Raw genomic sequence first — 22,071 nt, forward strand, 5'->3', positions numbered from 1 at the left:
ATGGATTTTGGCATCAAAATTACAAATCTGTACTGGACAGCCTGAGATCAAGAGCGTGGGAAAAATGGAGGAGCTGAGGCTTTGGTCTTGAATTTCTGTGATCGTGAGGAAGCCACTTCCCAGTGCAAGACTCCATCTCCCCTCTGCTGTCTCTTGAGACTGTAAGTGATGTGGGGCAGCGACTGCCTTGTATTGCACAGCAGGATCTTCTCCAGACAGTGTGACAGCTGGAAGCAACAACAAACTTTTCCTTGCAGACTTGCTGCAAGCCCAGGGGAGACATGCCAGTTTTGGCATGCTCCTCATGGCTCTGACAGCCCCCCCAGTGAGGAGGAGTGAGATGGTGGGAGGAAATGACTACAATAATTTTCAGGAAAAAAATGACTGAGAATAATAGGGAAGTGGGGGCAAACAGAGATTCAGTCCTGACCTTGTGATTTCAAGTCACTTGAGATATTTATAGCCTGGAACTCTACTGTGGCCACTTAATCATTTACACTTATTCTCTCCAGTGTGCAGGCTGTACTGCGATAACCCATCATTGTTGTGGTTGTGTGCCGATAATCTTTGGCACAATGGGAGGAAACACAAAGCCTGGGACAGAGCCAGTGACTGTGCCCAGTGGGACAGACACTGAATGCCCCCTCCCATGCAGTGGGACAGGGATGGGCCACCTCCACCAGCAAGGCTCGAGGGAGGGGGATCTTGGAGCAGAGGGGTCTGAGTGTGGAAGCAATCCAGCGTTTCCAATTCCCTGGTACCTGACCTATGCCAGACATCTTCTCTCAACACTTTCTTGTAGCTGCTGGAAGGCACACAGCAGCAGCAAACTCTGCAGCTCTCCTCAACATTTTGGGGAGAGCCCTGTCCTCAGAGCTGGCAGGATGTAACAGGCAGCTCTGAAGAAAGGAACACAGAGGCAGCTGTGCTTGCCTGGCCCACCAGCAGCACCCTGACAGAAAGAGAGGTTCACACAGTCCTGTGAAGGCAGCCAGGTAGGCAGATCCACCTCCCCAGGACTGAAGAAATGACTCACCTGGTCAATGAACTCTGGGTGGGTCTAGTCACTAGTGCAATTCTGATGAGTCTATAAATCCTGTGCTCAGCCAGAAAGGTGCAGGGAGCACAGAAGTTCAGAAATAAAAGCATGGGCAGCTCCCAGTTTGGAATTTCCATACACTTAACCCTGATAGATGCTGGGCCTACACCAGCTTTTCTGGGCCTGATTTTTTGCTGGCTTTCACAAGGCTACTGCTCTCTCCAGGTGTAAGAGCAGAAGCAGACCCCAGTGGTTTTTTTTTTCCAGGAACACAAAAAGTCCATGTTTGAACATGGAAACAGGATTACTACCAAATAGCTCTCACAAACTTAGGAATGGTGCCCAGGAGGCTGAGATCTTGGAAAGACCTTAAGAGCTTTCTTGGGGTACTTAACTTTATTTACTTTCCAGCAGGAGAGCTGGAAAAAATGCCAAACAAACAAAGACTTCCAACAACACGACACCAATCTGGGAGCTGCTGAGCTACTGCAACTCCCCAAGCGATGGGAGGCACAGACAGTGGATTGTATACTTTGTCAGGAAGAGCTCAGGAGCAGAAAGGCAACTCTGTTTGCAGGCAAGGCAAGGAATTGCACAGCAAGCAGCTCTGGAAGCACTGCACATTTTAACCCCTTGCTGAACATTTTCCAAGCAGGGTTTTAAGAGACATGAGGGATACAGTGATGCAGAGCTAATCTTCTACATCAGTGTGGGTTCAGTTTTAAAGCATTTGCATTGTTAGATAGGTTCTTCCTTTGTCCAAGCCTGAGAAGGTTATTCTCTGCTGTTACACATCTCAACACATTTGGTTTTGATAAATGGATGTGATGCTTAACAGAAGGTATTTAATTGTCTGAAACTGTTAATTATGGTGATACTAGAAACCTTGCCCTCCTGGAAAGCTCATCTAAGCAGCTTCAAGCTCTTTGCTAAATATCACCTGCTGCTTTAAGCCTGCAGTGACATTTCTCACTGTTTTACATACAGCTTGCCTGGTTCAGTCTGACAGAAAAGTATCAAAGAGTCACAACCTCCTGACCTGCCTTCTCCAGTCCTTCTCTCCTCCTGCTCTAGCTTTCCTCTGTATCACCTTTCCTTGGGTTTCTCTCACATCTTCCTCACATAGGGAAGTGCTTTAAACCACAAGGAGAAACCTTCAGGACCCTGGCACTAGTTTGGTAGAGTGCTAGGGAACAGTTCTGTTGAAGCTGGGGCAGCAGCCAAATCCCAGCAACAGAGAGGCAAAGCAGATGTGCACTCAGTGAAGAAGGCACCCTGTTTCAGCAATGCTGGGGAACTTCACCACCTCCCAGCCTCAGTTTCCCTTGTGAACTGCACTGGGTGACTGCTTCCTCACTGCTGGCTGGGCACTCCTTCACAAACCCATCTGCCTTAGGATAAGCTGGATACCAAGGGATATTAGGGTAGAAATTGTGGAGACCAGGTTTCAGCTGGAAATTGAGAGATGACATCCTGGAGTCAAGGAGGAAATGAATGGTGGTGAAGAGAGAGGGGCAGGCTGCTGCCTGTGCTGTTTGTGGAGCAACGTGCTGAGAGATAGACTGCCACCTGGACAGACAGAAAAGCTAAAGGGAAGTGACTTTCATTTCTGCACTGCAGCTTCTGGCTGCTCCCCATGATACCATGGCCATGGCCCTTCCCACCACACTCCCTCCAGTTACAGGACAAAGGACCTACCTGATGACAGAAGACTCCCGCTGCTTCCACTGATAATTTTGCCTTTACTCCCCATGTTGGCCAGCTTTGAGGTCTTGAGGGTTCCAGTTTCAGTCAGGTCAATTGCAATCTCACTCAGGCTTCTTGCAGCATGAATCTTGGACTGGAGGTAGACAGAGGAGTTAGTAATGATTTAACGCCTTTTGAAAGCTCACAGAAAGAAAAAGACCTTTTGCTGTGGCAGGAAACAGGCCTCCACAGCAAACTTGGATTATTTTACAAGAATAGAAGCAATCTGGCACAGTATTCACTGCTGGACTTTTTACATTCTTAAGTGGGTACAATTCTGGCACTGCTTCCTGTTTGGGTTTTTCTCTGTTTTGCCATGCACATTTTTCTCTCTTAAACAAAGGATGTATGCAGTCACTGTTTTACCACATACAATAAGAAACTTTCAGAAATACCATCATAATAACCTGCTGAAAAGCTCAAAGGCTAAACACCATCTCTAGCATCTAAAGGAAGCCAAAAGGGGCCTTCACAAATCATCAATAAGCTTTGGAACAAGACACATTGGGGACATGCCTTAAATGGGCTGTCATGAGAAGCTGGAAGAGAATACTGACAGGAAAACACATTCAGGTTATTGTCCAGACTAACAAGCTGCATGCAATGCCCCTACTGTGAGGGACCTCTGCAAAGCATTAACATTACTCCTGAGGAAACAACAGCCAGCCCAGCTCAGTAACTGGCCACATTAGGGCATGGCCATTGTTCCTCACCAAATGTCAACAAGATTGTTGCAATTTGTAATTACAAGAAAGTAAATAATGCACAGTATGTAAACCAATAGAATACAATAAAATAGAGTAATAGAGTATAATAGAATATTTCAGCTGAAATGGACCCCCAACAGTCATCTCAGCCCATTGCTCAAATCTTACAAGTCCTGTGCTTCTGAGCTTCAATTATTCTGTCCTTGCAGGGCCACTGACTTGCAATTTTAATTTCCTAGAAGACAGAAAGCTGTTGGCACATTTTGCCAAGACTCTCCAACTGCAAGAAGAGTTTTATCCAAAAGGGGGTGAAGCCCCAGCTCAAGATCACTTGAGCATTCACCTCTGCACGTTCTCAAGGCCAGAAGAGACTCAGCCCTGCCATACAGCTCAGGAGATGGGCACATCCTTACTGTGCTAACAAATCAAAGCTGATTGATGTCCACATAACAGGGTGTGATCTGTTCCCACTGCAAGTAACATGCAACAGGGCAACAAGGAATGCTTGTCATGATGGGATCTTCAGTGTTACTACACATCCTCAGGAAGAAGAAACCATTCCAACAAGAAATAAACCTGAATTGATGGCTGAGTGTTCATCACTGAGCTCCTTAGTTCTGTTACTGATGTACTGTGGGGCTTTGGGTAAGACACTTAAGGTTAATTTCTTAGTGATCCCCACCTCTGTTTGCATACCAGTGAAATAATAAGGGCAGGAAAATGTCTCCCCTTAGTACACTGTATTTCTAAGATTAATTTAAGACTGAAAATGAAGATAGCACTGGGAAAGCCTTACACTGAAAACACCCTCAGAAGTATTATCATAATTTAATATTCTTGGGTATTTACAGGCTCCATCACTGCCATTCTGAGGTACCCAAATGCCTCACAACAACCCCAATAACAGGGCATGTGTTCTCACTTGTTTGCACACATTGCAGTGCTTGAGTGCAGTGGCTGAACTACCTGACAAGATATCAGAGCAGATCAGTCAACCAGTACTGGCCCTCTTCAACTAATGTTGTAACCAGTTAGATACTTCTCATATCTGGCAGTTCCTCCCTAAGATCAGCCCCAGGAGAAGGACAGCACTCTTTAGCTTCTTGGATCAGATGTTTCTGGTTAGAAAGAAGGCCTGTGAAACATCTTCAAATAGTTCTGGAAGGTTAGTTCCAGGTGAAGAGGAAAATCACTGTTTTTATCTAATGAGATTTCCTTCTACTGAAGCCTTGATTAGAAGCCTAAGCATGAACTGCTGGCTTGCTGCAATGTCAGACCTTTGGAGGTAACAAGCCTTCCAACTTCCTTTGTCCTGCTGATAAATCCCTTGCAGGAGTGTACATGCTGTATAACCCTATGTATCTGTAGGGTTGTGTGTACTTTGTATAACCCCAGGAACAGCTACATTGATCAAACCCAGCGTCTGCCTGACCCAACACACTGAGTCCTGGCAGTGGATGCCTCAGAAAGGCACAAACCCCAAGTCTGCATAGACAGATGCATCCCTGTAGTTTATTTCCACTCATTTTCAGAATGCAAATTAGGGCACACTCTGGCCCTACCTGTCTGACTGGGCACCAACCAAAGTGCTGAGTGAAGGCATTGTGATTGCTGAGTGCTGCTGTGGTCTGGCCAAGCCAGCAGTGGCTGGAAGTGTACATAGGGCAAATGAAAAAGTGATATAAGACCAAAGCCTGGCATCCCTGGACCAAAGAGAGAAGAAGAACAAACCAGCAGACAAGATTAGCAGGGCAGAGTGAGCTACCTCTGCAGAGGGTACAATTCAAACCTGCTGAAACCATAGAAGGTTTTAGATCCAACCACAGTTGTGCTAATGGTGCCCTGCACTGAACAGTGCAGATGAAACATCTCCTGAAAGGAAGTGGGTTAGTTTTCCTTATTTTCCTTGCTGCTCAGCCCCTGCTGCCTACAGCAATGCCAATCACCATCGGGTGGTCTCGTGCATTGGACAGGCTCTCAGCAGCAGCAGGAATCAGAGCAACAGCTCATTTCACACAGGCCACTGAGCAGCAGCCAGCTCTGGCCCGTGCAGGCTGTGTGCTGCAGCACAGCACTGCAAAGCTGGGTTACACCCCATTAGTGCTCCCCCAAGCCCCACAGTCCCTCCAGGCTCAGAAATTTGAAAGCACTTAGCGCAGACCTGCCAAGTCTCATTTACATGGAGGAAGACTGGCTCATTCATGAGTCATTTCAAAGCATGGGGCCAAACTGATCCCCAGTGCTGTTCTGACAGGGTCAGAGGGTGAAGAAAAACCCATAAGTGAAATGAGGAAGAAGATGGACACAAGGGATGAATCTATCCCTCTTGCTGTAGTGATGGGGCTTTGCTGGAGGTGCTTTTTTGAAACCATTGGTCTATTTTCTACCAGTTCATTCAGCCAAAAAAGCCTTGCACTTGGAGGAACGTGGTGTTGAATATTCCCACAAAATGGGACTTCTCAAGGCCAAGTGCTTGATTGACTCAGTGCAGTCAACAGAGCAAAGACATGCCTTCAAGTCCTGCTGCATCTGTCTCCTGAAAAAAAAGGGAAGCTGACAGGAGTTCTGCATGCTGACAAGCTCACTTGGGAAGCTGGGGATCTTTTCAGTGTCCACGTTACGCTTCGATTGCGGGGAGAGAGAGACAGATCAGCAGGGAGTGAGACGCTGGGAAGCTGGCAGGAGTCCAGCACGGAGCAAGGCTGGGACCTCACTTGCAAAAGGGTCAGAATCCAGGCAAAGCGGATTTTATTTCTTTTTAAAATCAAGTGAAGGGTTTTCTTTCCAGTGGAGCTGTTGGTCCAGATCGAACTGGTGCCCAGTTATGTGAGGAGCAGAGTTCAAGCTTTCTTTATCACTATGTCACATCTCCCACCATCTAATCTACATCACTGGAGCAAAGGCTCAGCTGTACAGTGAGCTCCAGCAGGCTTTTTCCTCTAAGTTTGTTTTTATTTTTCTTTCTTTTGTCAAAATGATATGAAATGCCAAGTTTGGACATGAAAGGAAGGAATAGCTAAGTTTTGCTTTGAAGTTGAGGATTCAATTGAAGTGGGGCCTGAGATTTAAGGGGCTGCAAACCCATGCGACCTGAAACTCAATAAATGTTTGTCTAGGCCCCTGAGAGCTGAACCAAAGACATTTCACATCAGCCCACTCTGGGGTATGATTTACTAGTTTCCCAAAGTGAAGCTCATATGAGCACTGCGTCCTTGAAGTGACCAGCAGGATGAACAGATCAATTAAAATTGATGGATCTATCAATATTGACAGTGTCACGTCAAAGACGAGGACAACAGATGAAAATACCGGTTCCCTTAAGAGAAAGGGACAAAAATATTTGTATGCCTCAACTTCAAAGCCTCAGCATGACCACTGGGATTATTGTGACAAAGCATGCTGACATGGTCACAGACGTGACAGGTTGACAAACGAGGGCTGGTGGGTGGTGCTGCCTGTAGGAGTGTGAGAGAGGGGAGATAAAACTGAAACACAATCTGCCAACAACAAAAGGAGTCACTGAAGGGAAGTCCTGGGTGTTTCAGAGACCCAGTTTCTTACCAAAGAAATGGGAGGAGGAGGGAATCTCCTTTTGTTTGTTGGTTGCTTGTGACCTAAATACCTTGCAGCTAGATCAGCAAATCCATCTTGCTAAAAGTAAAAAAAAATAAACTTCTATTTGCTTGAAATTTATCCCTGAGTTGACAGAGAGAACTGTGCACTGCCCTGATGGTCCTGAGCAGAGAAGGGGGACAGGAAAGCTTCCCTTGGTATCAGTGAATAAGCAATTTTGTCCATATTACAGCTGTCATGTAGGCAGGGCTACATCCCTAAATTCAATACAGATACAACTACGGTGAAACACGGATTTTTGCATTAGATGAGACACAGCCAAAGTGACTGCAACCATGCTCAAGGCATTCAAAAGCCCTACCCCCTCTAAAATAAAGTCACAGAGCTCATGATGGGGAAAGCAATGTCAGAAGGGCTTAGAACGAGTGGGACTACCAGCACACTCATGGCCCTCCACATAATTCCAGACAGCCAACTTGATTCATTTAACTGGCAGAAAAGATAATGCACTAAGGAAAAGCAGAAAAAAAAGAATTATTTTTCTGCCAGTTTAGTGGGCTGAAGGGGCTCGTGAAGGGACCTGATAGGGCCAGGGCCTGAGCAAGGAATGATGCACCCCCAGCCTGAAAACATACACAGTGCTTTCAACAAGCAAGATGTTAAGATTGTTTCAGGCATTTGGAGGATCATCACCTGCACATTCTGACATTTCACCAGAGATGAGGACCAATGCAGGCACCCACTCAGTACAGACACTGTCTTCTCTGTGAAGCTTTACACCAGCATGTTCATATGGCAGGGAAGTCTGCCTGAGAAGTCTTTTCTCTGTATCAAAGTAATCTCAAAGTGATCAAAGCAATCTCCTGCTGTTCTGGGTATGCCTAAAATGACTGATGAAAAGAATTAAGAGGAAGAACACATAGTCCTCTGGTTTCAAGGTGGTTTCTTTTGTGTTGCGTGGCCCTTTGTGCAGCACAAGTTTGCGACAACTCCTTGTACAGCCAGGCTGCCAAGCCTCCTGCCCCCTGTTAAAATAATATCCCTACCCCTCCTTTCCAGGAAAATACAATAGTAAAAATCAAGGCACAGCAAGAAGAATCCAGAGACAGTTGTAGGTTGTGAAGCTACTTTGAACCCAGTTATTGGAAGCTGCTCTAACTTTATGACAGACGTGGAAGACGTGGAAGCCATCCAGACAGGGATGTTGACCCCATCTGCTTGCCAACTTTGGCTCCTTCAATTTGGCCACAGTTCAATACAATCTTCCCTTAGTCCTTACTCCCATAGGCATGAATTGGAATACACATTTTCTCAATCTGGTCAAGACTAGAAAATATCTTCAGTCGATTTGCCATTTTTTTTGATCATGAACAGAAAGGGAGGGCAGAAAAGAAGCCACCATCTGGACTTGATGTGGTTGGGACTATGGGGACTGAGAAAGACTCACCCACTACAACTGGCACTTCTCATGCTTACCTTGCTTTGCTTCCTGTCCAGGTAGAACTGATGTTGACTAATGGCCATAGCCCAGATAGACTTTATTAATGCTGGACAGGCGTACCACGTATGCACGGCAATGCCACTATGCCCAAAAGTCCTCCTGGTCACAGATGCCCTGGAGAGGAGAAAAGGATGAACTGGGTTACACAAAGGTTTCACCAGATTGCGTTCTGTGGCAGAACCTGTCACAGATCTCATAGTAAAAGCTGCTGTCTTTACTGTGTAAACCCTTGTGTTAATGGGAAAAAAAAAGCTTAGAAACCAGCAATAAATATCTAATTGAGCTGGGAGAGCATTTACTTCAAATATCTCCTCAAGATAGCAATCTCCAGAGGACTAACAGTAAAGATCATCCAGTTGGCCCAGCTCAGACTGTATCCCTGGGTTTGGTTGATGCTGACTTGTTGCATATCCCAGGTGAGCCACCAAGGCCAAAGCCTTCATTAATCCTCTGTGTCTCATCACATGCAGAGACATCTGAGCCCAGGTCCACACACTCTCCACTGCCTCTGGCTTTGGACAGTGGCTCCCAAATATTAGGATCCAGGTAACAACTGAAGATCCACAGGATCAAAGGCTGCTTTAGGGAGTGTGTGAGGAACTTTTAATGAACCTTGATTTCCCCACTTGTAAACAGATGTAGCAGGATTTGCCACATGGTATGGGGGCAGGGAGTTGTGAGGCTCGGAGGGGGCTGCCTAGTGCCCTGGAGAGAAGAATGGGACTCGGTGATTAGCTGAGTGAATTTAAAAACAGGAAAAATAAGAGCTAAATATTTCCTCCCTGGGACTCCCAATTGTTCTCAAACATTAGCAAAAAAACACAGGTTAGGTTTCCCCATGCTTACACAGCTGTACAAATGTGATTGATTATTCCTCCCCATCCCTCAAAAGCAACCCCACCAGCAGAGCCCCTGACACCAGCAGAGTGCAGATCCAGGCTCTCAGCCTGAACTGTGGAACTCGTCCCACTGCAGGGATGGAGTTCTGGCTGGAATAAACCACACCACTCACCTACAGAGCCCCAAATAAATGAGGGCCTCCTCTCCATTCTGTCAAGATGGGTGTTGTGGTAGAGTAGGATTATGTGTGGAAATGATGTGACATGAGTACAGAGGCTCACTCAGAAATGTGACACTTTTAGGGACATGGATGGTGAAGAGGGACAAGTGCAAGAGACAGCCCGGGGTGTGCTACAGAGGGGTGCCAGAGTCCACAGTCAGCAGGGACTCTGAGCCATGCAGGTGGAGGTGACACTGCAGAACAGCCCAGCACCTCTACTGTGCCATGTAAGGGGGAGTCAACTCTACCAGCACTCACAAGTCCTCAAATCCTGCACCTGTATTTGCACTGGCCACCTCTCTTCTGGTGCTTGTGGGCTACTGCCTTGTCCAAAGTTGGAGGTGAACATGGAGAGGTGAACAGTTGAAGAAAGTTGTGATAGAGCCAAGAATGAAAGAAAACCAGAACTGCAGCAAAATGAGAATTACTGGCAATGTTCAGTCTGGGAGAGGGCTGACAGCCATTGCATCAGGGCTTTTTCAGTGCTTCAAAATGTGTTAAAGTCAAATTATGGAGCTACAAATCAGAGTGAAATTTCTGAGAGAGCAGCCGTGGCCAATGCAAACAAGGTCTGAGACAACTGGGCTCTCATGTTTCAGTCACCCTGTGCTGAGTCCTTTCCCTGTGAATGGGGCTAGAGACCTTGTCCTATTACCAGTATTGTTCTTGTGAGAAAAGTCTCCATGGATGCAACAGGACAGCAGCTGATGGTGCTGGGCTGCCTCATTTCTGTCACTGGACAGGGAATGAAGGCTGTGCTGGGAGGTGTTCTTGAAGGTGAGACTGGAGAGTGGGTCCAACTCTGGATGTTTTATATTAGTCTAAGGACACAAACCACTGCAGCACACTGGCACATAAAGCTCTAAGGAAATTAAGGCACTCAAACATGGGCTGAAGCCTTAATTCTGGTGTCATCCTGTTCAGTTCAAACTCTTGAATTCTTAGAAACATATTCTGCAGATCATTCATCTTTTCACTGTAAAAGCAGTGATTTAAATTTTTTTTTTTTCCTTTTTGGAAGCTGTACATGTTTCCCATCAAAACAGCAGACTCCATTAGAACAATCTGCAGACTGTTGGTCAGTGCTGTGGACTTGCTTTTCACAGCCGTGTTTGAAGACCTGAGAGATATGGATCATGGGTGTTTTTTCCACGACTTCCCTCCATGCATGCTATACGTGCTGTGGAATTAATCCTGTTGACAGCCCCTAAAAGGTATCATTTTCCTCCTTTATGGGATAAGTAACTGCAGTGAAAGGAGGTTAAATGGCTTGTTGGGGACAGGAAGCCATGGGCAGAGGCAGGGCTTAAAACATACATTGTGCTGCCCAGCCCTGGCCACAACCACGGAGCTGTGCTCGCTCTCCTGACTGTGGCTTTGCTGACTCAGGCTCTGGTTTGGCTGGGAGGACAGGAATGTGGAGAGAGCACTGCGTTGGCTACTCCTCCGCCTCCACACGCTGAACAATTCCTCACAGGAGTCCATCCCACATGGCTGGGAGACTACAACCAGAGCTGTCTTCCCACCGCTGCAACGTGCTATGCTGCATTACAGCCTGAGTACCAGTTCCACCTGGATGGTGCCGCTCTGGACACAAAAACCAATCAAAATTATACAAAATCCAACCAAATTAATTCCTTTGTACCAAGAAAGTAACAGGCTGACAACCCGAGAGAGGGCTTTGTCCTTCTGGTGTTGAGTCAGAGAAACAGAGCAATGGAATAAAGAACGGAAGCTCTTCTGTGTCTAATTCCTATAATCTAAATACAAATGAGAGAGAAGAGGCTGCTCTGTGTGGTCACATTTCATGCAAGACATCAAATGCAAATGTCACTATGATTTTAAGGTCCCAGAGCTATTTCCTTTCTTTTTCTTGCAACTGCTCCTTCAGGAAACAGGCGGAACTCAGGGCATTTACGGGCTCCTGGCTGCTGGTCGCTCCCAGCATGTGTTTCTGAGCCTTGGTGGGGGAAGGAGTGCACCACCCCCAGCTCCTGCTGCTGGAATAACTCCCAGTGTATTCTCGACTTTGGGAATTCGCTCTGCTAGATTTCATGTGACTATTTACATGCTTAATATTAAGCAGATGCTTAGAGGTTCTGCTGACCTGGAGCTGCACAACGACATGAGCTGCTTTACTCAGCGTTTGTTTTCACAAATGCACCTATGCAGACAGGCACCGTTGTACTGGTGTGGCTGTGCTCATATCAGGGTAAATAATGACAGAAACTGCATGCAAAATTCCTCTACCTAATAAAAGCATATATATTAATACACAGGCATGGGAAACAGGTGAAACTGGATCACAGCTGACTGATCACTGCAACACATACTACCAGCAACACATCAAATAAATCTGGGCAGAGAGATAGTTTCCATCAGTGGTATCATACTTACAGTGCAAACGAGACATTGCTTTTAGTCAGAACAACTTTCAGAGCCATGCACTCACTGTGTGCAGTAACCATCCAGTAATGCAAACACACCAGGGGTGCTGAACGCACTGATGGGATGCAGCACAGTCCCTTCAACTCTCACATTAGGATTCCAAAGTAAGAAAAAAAAGGCTCCTGTGCCAAAAAGACTGATGGGCTTTCATCCAGGCTGCTGGTGGTAAACCTCTGGTTCTGTGCCACTGCTTTCAGTTGCACTACTGAATATTTATTTACAAAGAAGCATGTGAGTACAAAATCTGGCGCTCATCTCCGGGCTCTGAGTGAAACACGGGGACAAGGCAAACCCCCCTTTCACACACGCGGGCTGCCAGCACTGCAGCGGAGGCACCGGAGCCACACAGTCCCGGGGGTCACAAGGTGCCAGAACAGAGGGAAGGGGGGAAAAAAAACCCGCTAGGAGCCGAGGGCAAACACATCCTCAAAAACGCACACCAGAACCCGGCATGTCCCGCTGAAATGAAGCAGCAACCCCCGGCTTGGTACCCGCTGCCTCTCCCTTGAGTGTTCCACAGCTCCCGCAGGCAGCGGGAGCAGCACCCGGCTCAGCCCGGCTCGGCACTGCACAGCCCGGCTCGGCACTGCACAGCCCGGCTCGGCACTGCACAGCCCGGCTCAGCCCGGCTCGGCACTGCTCAGCCCGGCTCGGCACTGCTCAGCCCGGCTCAGCCCGGCTCGGCACTGCTCAGCCCGGCTCGGCACTGCTCAGCCCGGCTCAGCCCGGCCCGTCTCGTGGCTCACCTGCGCGGATCGTGCACCTCCACCGAGAACTTCTTCTCGCGGAAATAGAGGTTCTCCAGCTGCCTCCATTGGAAGATCTGCAAGGAGAAGAAGGGGATGAGGCGCCTCCGCGCGCTCCCTCGCCCAGCCCTGCCCGCCGCTCGCTCCCGGCGGGAATGCCCCGCTGTGCTCCGCCCCGGCCCCGCGTCCCGCCCGCCGCACCCGCGGGGCAGCCCCGGGGGCGGGCGGCGGCCTCCGTTCCTCCTTCCCTCCCTCCGTCCCTCCCTCCCTGCCTCACTCCCTCCCTTCCTCCTTCCCTCCCTCCCGCCTGCCGGCCCGCGGCGGGCTCGGTGCTCGGGGCAGGCGGAAAGGGCGCCGGTTTCACTTTGCGGGGCCAAACGCGTTGAAGACACACACAAACTGCGGGCAAACCGGGATTCGGCTACGTTTGTCTTGGAGGGCTGGCACCTGGGGTGTTGCATCGGCCTCTGGCACAGCAGACTGTCCCCGCGGTGAAGGAGATGGGACGCCCCCGCTCCACCCAAGTGCTAATACCCAGCTCTGCTTTTATCCCGCGACCCACGAGCCGAGTGGAGTTTATCTGTCCCTGTGCTGTCGGACTCCTGGTGGCGGTGCCCAAGGCTCCAGGCGCTCCCGGCGGTACAAAACACGGCAATAAGCAGGTCGTATCTCAGCCTCTGTTTTACAGGCTGTACTGCCGAGATATCTCGGAGCAACACTGGGACAAAGCCAACACTACCACCAAGGGGGAAACTGAGGCACGAAGCTTTTCATGGGAGAGAAGTGCGGCGTGCCCTCGCCCCTGAGTCAGCCTGGGCCAGCCCTGGAAGGCTCTGCGTGCTCCTGGGCAGCGGGGTGCGCTTAGACCCTGTGCCCACACTTGTCCCGTGATATAATGCCCATCTCCCAGGCAGGAGGGCGGACCGAGCTCAGGAGCAGCGCGAAGGACGCGGTGACAGCGAAATAGTGCCAGCCAAACTATCACACCGCCACCACTGCGGGCAGCTCCACCACTGCCTTTTCCTTACCAATGAGTAAGCTAACATCCAAACCAGGATGCCAATCCACAGGGAGGAGGCAGCCTCCATCCCCCTTGACATCTCGGACTTCGGATTCCCTGCATTGCCCCTAGCAGGCAGCAGGGCTGGGGAACGTAGACCCGCTGCTGAGGAGCACAGGCAGCAGCGCTTTCTCTGATTTACACTCCCTCTCCCACTCCAAGCAGCTTCTGTGGAGTTCCTGTCCTACCCCCGAGGAAGGCGCTGGCTCCTGACACGCCGAGATAAGCCTCGGCTGCCAGTGTCAGCGCTCTGGAGATAAGTAAACAGGAGGCGTAATTTGATTTGCACTGATATAGCTGCTGGTGGAGCTGAAATCTCGAGAATAAAACAAACCTCAGAGAGAGGACCCAAAATTTTCTCCTTGCTGGTATTTCAGGGGCAGCAAAATAGAAAATATTTGTTAAAGTTTCCAAGTAAGGTTGGGTTTTTTTTTCCTCTATTTTTTTTTCTTTCTGTTACAGGGTGCTTCTTGGAAGGAATGGTAGGGATTAAGAAGGGCACTAAGCTACCCCATATTCTAGGGCTGTCCACATTGCCGAGGGGGTAGAGGAAGAAAGGAGCCAGGAGAGATGGGAAGTCTGAAAGGCTGAGTTACATTGTCCTTAGCGGATTATTTTATTTCTCCATTGGAAATATTAATTGCTGCATAAAACTTGTAAACACCAAAAGAAGCACAGAAACACCCATTATTTTACCCACCGAGGGAGGACAGACACAGGGTGAAAGGGTTAAGCCGGGAGCTGAAGTCTGACTCCTCTTTAAGTGCCTGGCTTCAAAGGCATGAGAAGGAAGTTTGGGGCCTAAACTCCCACAGACAACAACTGGGGTCAAGCTGAAAACATCCCCCCATGCTTCCAGATGCCCATCTGCAAGGCGGGGAGGACAAGGCGGCTGTGCTGCACGGCATGTGCACAGGACGTGTCTGGGAGGCGTTCAGACATGTGGAACACATAAGAGTCTAAAAAGCCAGCAGATCACACCCTTCAGAAAATACCCCTCTGTCCCCAGGTCCCCCGTTGTCATTTATGACTAAACTTCGGCGTGGCGCAGAAGGAATTTGAAACTTTCCTGAGCTGCTGGCAGCTGCTCTATTTGGATGCTGTCCTGCCCATCCTCCTCCTCTGTCTCTGCTGGACTGTCCCCTGTGATCGGATCCTTTTCTATTTTACCCTCTCTGCTACCAAATCTCACAGCGCTGTTTGCTAAGGGAAGCTCTGTTTCTCGTTTCTCTTCTGTGATTAACTCCAACTGTCCAAACACACAGGGCTCTGGGGAAGCTGTTCAGATGCCCAAATGTAGGCATGGAGTGCCCTTTTCCATGCCCCAGGGTTCCCTGCCTGGCCCCTGGGTGGGAGGGAGCCTGACATAGGTCCGGTGCTGTATCTGCCAGCCCCACGCAGATGTCTTGGATCACCAGCAGTGCCTAAAACAGCATTAGACACCTACGTTTTGGGCACTGGAGCAGCTCCCCAGATTGCTGCATTTTTATATTTAGTTTTGTTGTTTTCCTTGGCAGAAGGAGGCAAATCCAGACTCTTGGGAGGGAGAGGGTGGAAGTGACCCCACAACCTAAGTTTGTGTCTTTTATTCCATAGCTCTGCTCTCCTGAACATACACGTATGTTTTACCATTGTTGTAATTGTGCTCCGTTTGCTCCCCAAGTATTATTCTACAGTGTCCCACTCCTTTTTCCCACATTGATCTGAGAGGTCTCCCCATTCCTATAGAAAAGGAATCCAATCTGCAAAAATGTGAATACCCACAAGAAAGTATTCACTTTCCTGTTAGCTGATCACAATCCCTCCAGAGAAACAAAGCTGAAGGTGCCCCTTCAGCCAGACCTCATAATGTAAGCAAGCTGTTCACCAATTGTCCGCCTTATGTATGGTCTCAAATTTATGTTGTTAATGCAGTGACAGATGCACAAGGTGCCATTAGTAGGTCTTCCTAAATGGAAGCATAATTTTTACCCATCAAGATCCTTTTACCACGCTGGTGCTTGAAACGTTCACTGGGGAATAGAGCCCCAGCAGGGAGCTGGTCATAATTTCAACAGGATCTTGTGGAAATGCAGTGACAACAGATGCATGCTGGTTTTGGGGCTGGTTTGAGTCAAAGCATCCATGTTCATGGCAGGTTTGCCTCTTTCTGCACTGAGGCTGGGTCTGGTTTTGGGTTATTTGGCTTATGATTGTCTTTGGTTAATTTCCTGGGCCAATCCAATGCCTGCACTTGTGGGTGGGACAATTTGTACTGGTTTTACTGGGATTGCATCAGAGGTGCAATGAACATTTGACAAAGAGTACCTCGGCAGGGACTGGGACAGCATCTCCCCAAACACACTGGAAATGGAGCTTAGGAGAAAGTCAATCATTAACACAAGCTTAGAGCACAGTTCCCCTGCCCTTGAGTAGCTGCCGTCACTCAGTGCCCGCAGACAAGGGGACAATTAGCAGTGCTGCCGAGGGCCAAGTCTGTGATGTGGTGGTTTGCCTGCTGGGTTCTCTTCTGAGGTCAGCAGCTCGTTTTGGATCATGCAGTACCAGGCAGCTTTCAGATGGGAACAATTTTTGGTAGTGGCCATCATTACAGGCTGCACATGAGATGATTTAATCTTCAACAGACACTTAAGGAAGTATCCATGAGACTGGCTTTTGAGCACGGCTGCACACTCACACATGCATGTGAAAAGGGCTAATAAAATAGCAGAAAATAATTACTCTTATTCCCTCCTCCTCCAAGGGGCCTGTCCCCACCATGATCTCTGTTTTATCATGCCAATAAAACTGGAACCGGCACTATCACTTGAATTTGAAAAACTGCTTATCAACTCGTGAACATTCAAGGGAATAACTGTTCCCCATCAGACCACATGCACTGCTTAAAAAGTGCTGGGGGGGATGGGGAGGCCACGATGGGGAAACCAGAGCCAGAAATGGCTTCTACAAAGCTGGCAGCTTAGAAGAGGAGCAAGGAGAGAGATCTGAGTTGCACAGTGCGCTGTGGAGAATTCAGGTGCAAGGTACAGGAATTTTCTCACTGGAAACCCCTTCCAAGAGGCTGGCAAGCTTGCCAGGCACCAGATGTTTGTGACTAGTTACAAAGAGCTGCAGTGAAAACCCTTCAGACTCAATCTTCTTTTGTGAGCACACTTGTGGTTTGCTGGCTGGTCCGTAATTAAGCTGAGCCTGGAGGAGAGGGGGCCCAGGGATCTGAATCCATTTCAGCCATGTGTTTCTGAAGGATTTTTTACCTGAAACTGAACTGGGGAACATGCACTATGGCTGGGCACGCTCTGGGGACACAGTGTGAGCCATTTTGCATTTGGTCTCTTAAGAAACAAATATAAATGCTCAGAAGTCTAATTTTCTTTGTTTTCTGTGTGCTGAACCACCTGAGATGAGGCACAAGCTGAATGCACACACTCTCAAGGGTTCCAGATAGCATTTTTGGTGGCTGTTCAGAATCAAATCATCTGCAGAAATCTATAGAAGATCTACCTGCTGTTAGCTCTGTTTTATGACCCAAAGGGGACTTACAAAGAAGATGGAGACAGACTTTGCTCACAGGTGCCCAGTGAAAGTATAAGAGGCAATAGACTCAGGCTGCAGGGTTGCAACAAGGGAAATTATTAGAAGATATATAAATTAAAACCCCAAGTCCCAAAACAATCAAGGCAAGTGGTCAAACACTAGGGCCATGAGTAACCAGATCAAACTCTGAGGGTGGCCTAACTTTTAGCAGGAGGTTGGACTAGAGACTTCCAGAGGCCTTTCTGACCCATATTTTTCTTTGATTCTAAAGAGCTAATAAATGACCAACTGTAATTGCTGTTGGACTTGCTGACCTATACGGCACCTCCCAGTCCTTCAAGTCTTAACACTTCCTAGATGATTAATGCCTTGTTAAATCACTCTATGAGAAGGAACAATCATCTCTCCAAATGCATGGACTACCACCCAGACTGGATGCTCTGAATGGCTTCTAGGAAAGGCAGAGAAATAATGTGGAACATTTCTAACAGCCCCAGTGCAACCCCTTCCCTTGCCTACACTACAGGCAAGAGCCAGCTCTGGATGACATCCCAATACTAAAACTGGTATTAAACAATGGAACTAAAACAATGACAGTATTTTCACACAGCTTGCATGAGTGAAGCTACAAACTCCCAAGTCTTTCGTCCTGCAGTTTAAAGACAAAACAAACATAACAAAAAAAAAATTCCTCCTTGGAAATGTAATTTCCTCCACTGAACAAACCAGCAAGCTAAATTCTAGGGGCTGAGTTATGCAGGAGGTCAGAGTGGAGGTTGTGAGCAGTCCCTTTTTGGCCTTAAACTCCATGGAAATCACAGCTCCAGTGAAGTCAATGGCAGTTTTGTCCCAGTGATTTCAGTGGGGCCATGGTTTCCGGGCATGGATTTGTGTTCTGCCTCAAGCCAACCCTGCTCCCATCAATCATACCTCTGTCAAACTAGTTAGAGTGAAGGAGGAAGGACTTGGTCCAGGCAGAACAGCACCATCTTAGCTCAAACAAATGGGCTCTTGTTTCAGGGACAGATTTACCAAGAGATTTCTGTGGGCTGTCACCTGTGAAATAGTGTGACCCACTGCTGAGGGTGCCCCTGGGTCATGAAATGGGGATGCCACTGTACCATAACTTAGACCTCCATCCTGCCACACTTCCATTCATTCCTTTATTTTTATTAGTTCCTTTATTTTTATTAGTTTGGGGTATTTTTTTTCTTTCACTTCTCAAAACAAGAAAAAAAAAAAGACTTCCTGAGTGATTTGATGTGGGAAAAGCCCTACCAATGATCTTCCCAGAGGCTTGCCGTCCCCCCTTCCCTCATGGAATGAGAGAATGGCTTGGCTAAGAGGGACTTTCAGTGGTCTGTCAGCAATCCCAGCTCACTATCTAATTACTTCTTCGCCTCAGGCTTCAGGCCTTTTTTTGCCAAACAAACAATTTCTGGTCCAATTTGAGATCCCTTTTGCTGTGTGCTGTTTTTGTGGGACCACACCACCCCAGCAAACATTTCTGGCTTGACCAAACACAAATTGCATCTGGGTCTATATAATAACCACTCTGCATTCATTTCCATTATGGAAACACAATTCCCTATTAAATTTCAAAGTGGCTTATTGGCTCAGAGAGACAGCAGAGCATCAGATCACAGAGGGAAGAGCTGCTATTTGGACAAAGCATTATTTGTCTAAATAAATGCGACTTGATATTTGTGTCTGTAACTCTATACAGACTGGGAGATTAGACTTTGACTTTATCTACTACCAAATCCACTTTCACTGCACATATATATTTGGTAGCTGCTGTTAGATTGTGCATTGCTGTCACCATGCTGTGTGTGTCTAAATCAACAGATCTACAAAGAACCTTTTTTCTCTGATTGGTTTAAGTTAAACTTTCTCCCTTTTATTCTCTGAAAGGACATCAAAGTGACTGGATCTTTCTGCATTGAAGAGCTCTCTCCTTTCTGGCAAAATATACACCATTTATTAGATAAAGGATGCCCAGTCTGTAGCCTGTGATTCAGCTGTGGCACCCTAGATGGATTTAGGCTGCTCACAAACCATTACTGCTACTCCCTCTCCTAAAGACCCTCATGTCTTCTCCAGTGGCTTGGCTAAAGTACCTCAGTCTTGGACCCAAAATTCAGGAATCACCATTCCCATCCCATGCTGCTGTGGCAATGCACAGTAGTTTGTGTGGCTGAAAATACTCCTGTGGTGCTGGGTGTCTGCACAGGGGGTGCCATGGCAGCAGCAATCCCACTCTCATGGTGATGGCTGCAGTGAGCCTTCCGAGCCTCCTGCCCAGACACTGACCAAAGGTACCTCATAGTCACAACCACTGAGTAATGGGACCCCTGCCTGGATTCATCTGATGATAAAAGTGCCCAGGCCTTTGGAGCAGCCCTGGTGAGCTAAGAGACAGCATCTGAGCAGGGTGGGGTGTGGAGGAGCCTGCTACCACTTCAGAGCCAAACATAAGTGCTCAAGGAGGTTTCAATCTCTCTCCAGATCTCCACCCTAACTCCAGGGCTCTGAGGTCCAATTTGTTTCACTTTGTGTTGTTGGAGTGATTTGTCTTTGCATCTGGTTGAATTTCCTGCTGTGTGCTGCAGAATCATTTAAGACTTGGCTGCTGCTTTTACACAGAATTACTCTTTAAGACCTGAATACGACAAAGGACTTAGAGAAGGGAGCTTTATTTTGATGGGACTACTCCTATATTTAATGGTAGCCATGGTCTTGACTTGGCTAGATCATGGGATGAACGTCATGCTCTAGCCTTTCTGAATGTAAATTTTCACAAAAAAAACCCTGGGAACTATATTTGTAATGGTACCACCACAGCACACTAAACCACCAGAATAGTGCTGGTTTCTTTATAAAGCAGCAGTGCCTAAGACTGTGTATTAATGTTTGCAAGCATTGTAGTTGATAAAACGATTTATTTACCTACATAATGGAAACTGAGCATGACTATTGTATGATTCTAAAAAGTTCATGACAATCTACTCACCTATCTGAAATCAGCCCTGTTTGGGAGACACACCAAAGCAAATTTTTACCAATGTTTACGAGAAAAAAGTGGGGATGATGACCTTATACCCAACTGTTAATTCATTCTGGTTGAACCATGACAAATTCCATGCAGTTGAACTCAACTTGTTCTAAGCTGTGAAGCTCTTGTCTCTCTCCACAAAGTTACTGTGTAGGGTAATGGCTGTTTCTTTCTCTGGCTGCAGTGATTTATGCAGCCTGTATCCATATCCAGCTCCTACAGCTTTGCTGTAGGATACTGATTGTGGGTCAGATGGTGAATGGGATTGGGAACTGATCGAGGTTAAGAGTGACCACTTTTTATGGCTGGGTGGTGCTAAGCCAGTCAATCCCTTCTCTGGAGCAGTTTCCTTCCCAACTGCACAGCTACACCAGGATGGCTGAGGAGGCGGCCCAGGGGAGGAAGTGAGCAGTGGGGGCAGGATTGTGATGGGGGAGGAGAGTGCTGAAGGCCACTTCAGCTGATACTGCTGCCAAAAAAAATGTTCACTGAATCACAGCCCAGTGGCATGTCCAGCCAAATCCTGTGGAAGTTCTCAGTGTCAGGGACATAATGCTGCTTTCCAGCCCAGTGTGCTTTGATGTCATTTATTGAGCTCCCAGTGTGTTTGGCAGCTCTTTGGCACAGTGGTAAGGCATGGAGTAGTGAGTGCTGAAAGGGGAAGTGCCTGGTGCTGGATAGTAGAAACCCCAAACTGAGGCAGACAGCAGCAAAAAAGGTGCTGGTGTACATTTCACATGGTCTCCTGTTCTATGGGGATGGAATAGGGCATTTCTGCAGGGAAAGGCTTTAAACTGTGCCTGCTTTTCAGTGTTTGAAGGAACCTGGGTATTCTGTTTTAAGGAAAGAAATTGGGTGAGCAACTCTATGGTAAGGAACCTTGCTTTGTATATGTCTCCCTCCTTCCATGCTCCACATTTCCAAATACTAAACCAAGACTGAATTACTGCACTATAAAAGGAGTTGAACCCACTGTGACCTGAAGACTGGTTCAGTTTACAGCCAAGTCCATAACCCAAGAAGCACAAGGGATCAGCAAGGGGAAGAGAAATGAAAGCACAGAGCAGAAGGAGTCAGCAGGTAGTCCTTAACAGCCTGCTAATCACAGTGAATAATTTATTACAGCAGTGCCACTGAGACTCCATGAGCTTTTAAACCAGTATTTCCTGGAAATGGTTTCTGCCCATTTTTTATAATTTGTAAATTTGAAATCTTCTATCCCTGTCTGCAATGCAAAGGTGTTTGCAAAGGAAATGATGAGAAGCCCAATGAAATACGAGTCCAATACATTTTCTGACCTCACTTGATTCTGGATGCCCTAGAGAAAGTCCAGCCTGTTCTGAATACATCCTGTGGCTCAGCAGCATGCCAGTGAGAGGAGTGAGACACATGCTCCATACCTCTGACAACAGAAACCAACTTGGTGTCAAATCAAACACCCTCCTTGAACATGAGGATTTATAACCCCTCCCAAAATCCTCTTTGAAAATAACCAACACAATGTCAAAACCCTGGATGGAAGGTCACACTTTTAGTGCTATCTTCAATCCTTCTGACATCTTGGCCTCTATTATATGTATCATGTGGCAAGGAGCTGTGCAA

The 22,071-nt window shown here is 47.5% G+C and overlaps 1 protein-coding gene across 7 annotated transcripts in view; it reads right to left on the bottom strand.

Moving 5' to 3' along the window:
- FRMD4A (FERM domain containing 4A) overlaps positions 1-22,071 on the bottom strand; it is a 357,683-nt gene that overhangs the window by 26,157 nt on the left and 309,455 nt on the right. For all 7 annotated transcript variants that reach the window (XM_039730872.1, XM_039730873.1, XM_039730877.1 and 4 more), the window contains 3 exons: positions 12,821-12,897; positions 8,542-8,680; positions 2,738-2,879 (listed from right to left, as the gene is read on the bottom strand). In XM_039730872.1, coding sequence (XP_039586806.1) covers positions 2,738-2,879; positions 8,542-8,680; positions 12,821-12,897 — 358 coding nt within the window. The remainder of the gene's footprint in view (positions 1-2,737; positions 2,880-8,541; positions 8,681-12,820; positions 12,898-22,071) is intronic.

This window comes from Passer montanus, unplaced genomic scaffold (genome assembly GCF_014805655.1).
Source record: "Passer montanus isolate IOZ18808 unplaced genomic scaffold, ASM1480565v1 scaffold74, whole genome shotgun sequence".
In the NCBI taxonomy this organism is placed as follows: Eukaryota; Metazoa; Chordata; class Aves; order Passeriformes; family Passeridae; genus Passer; species Passer montanus.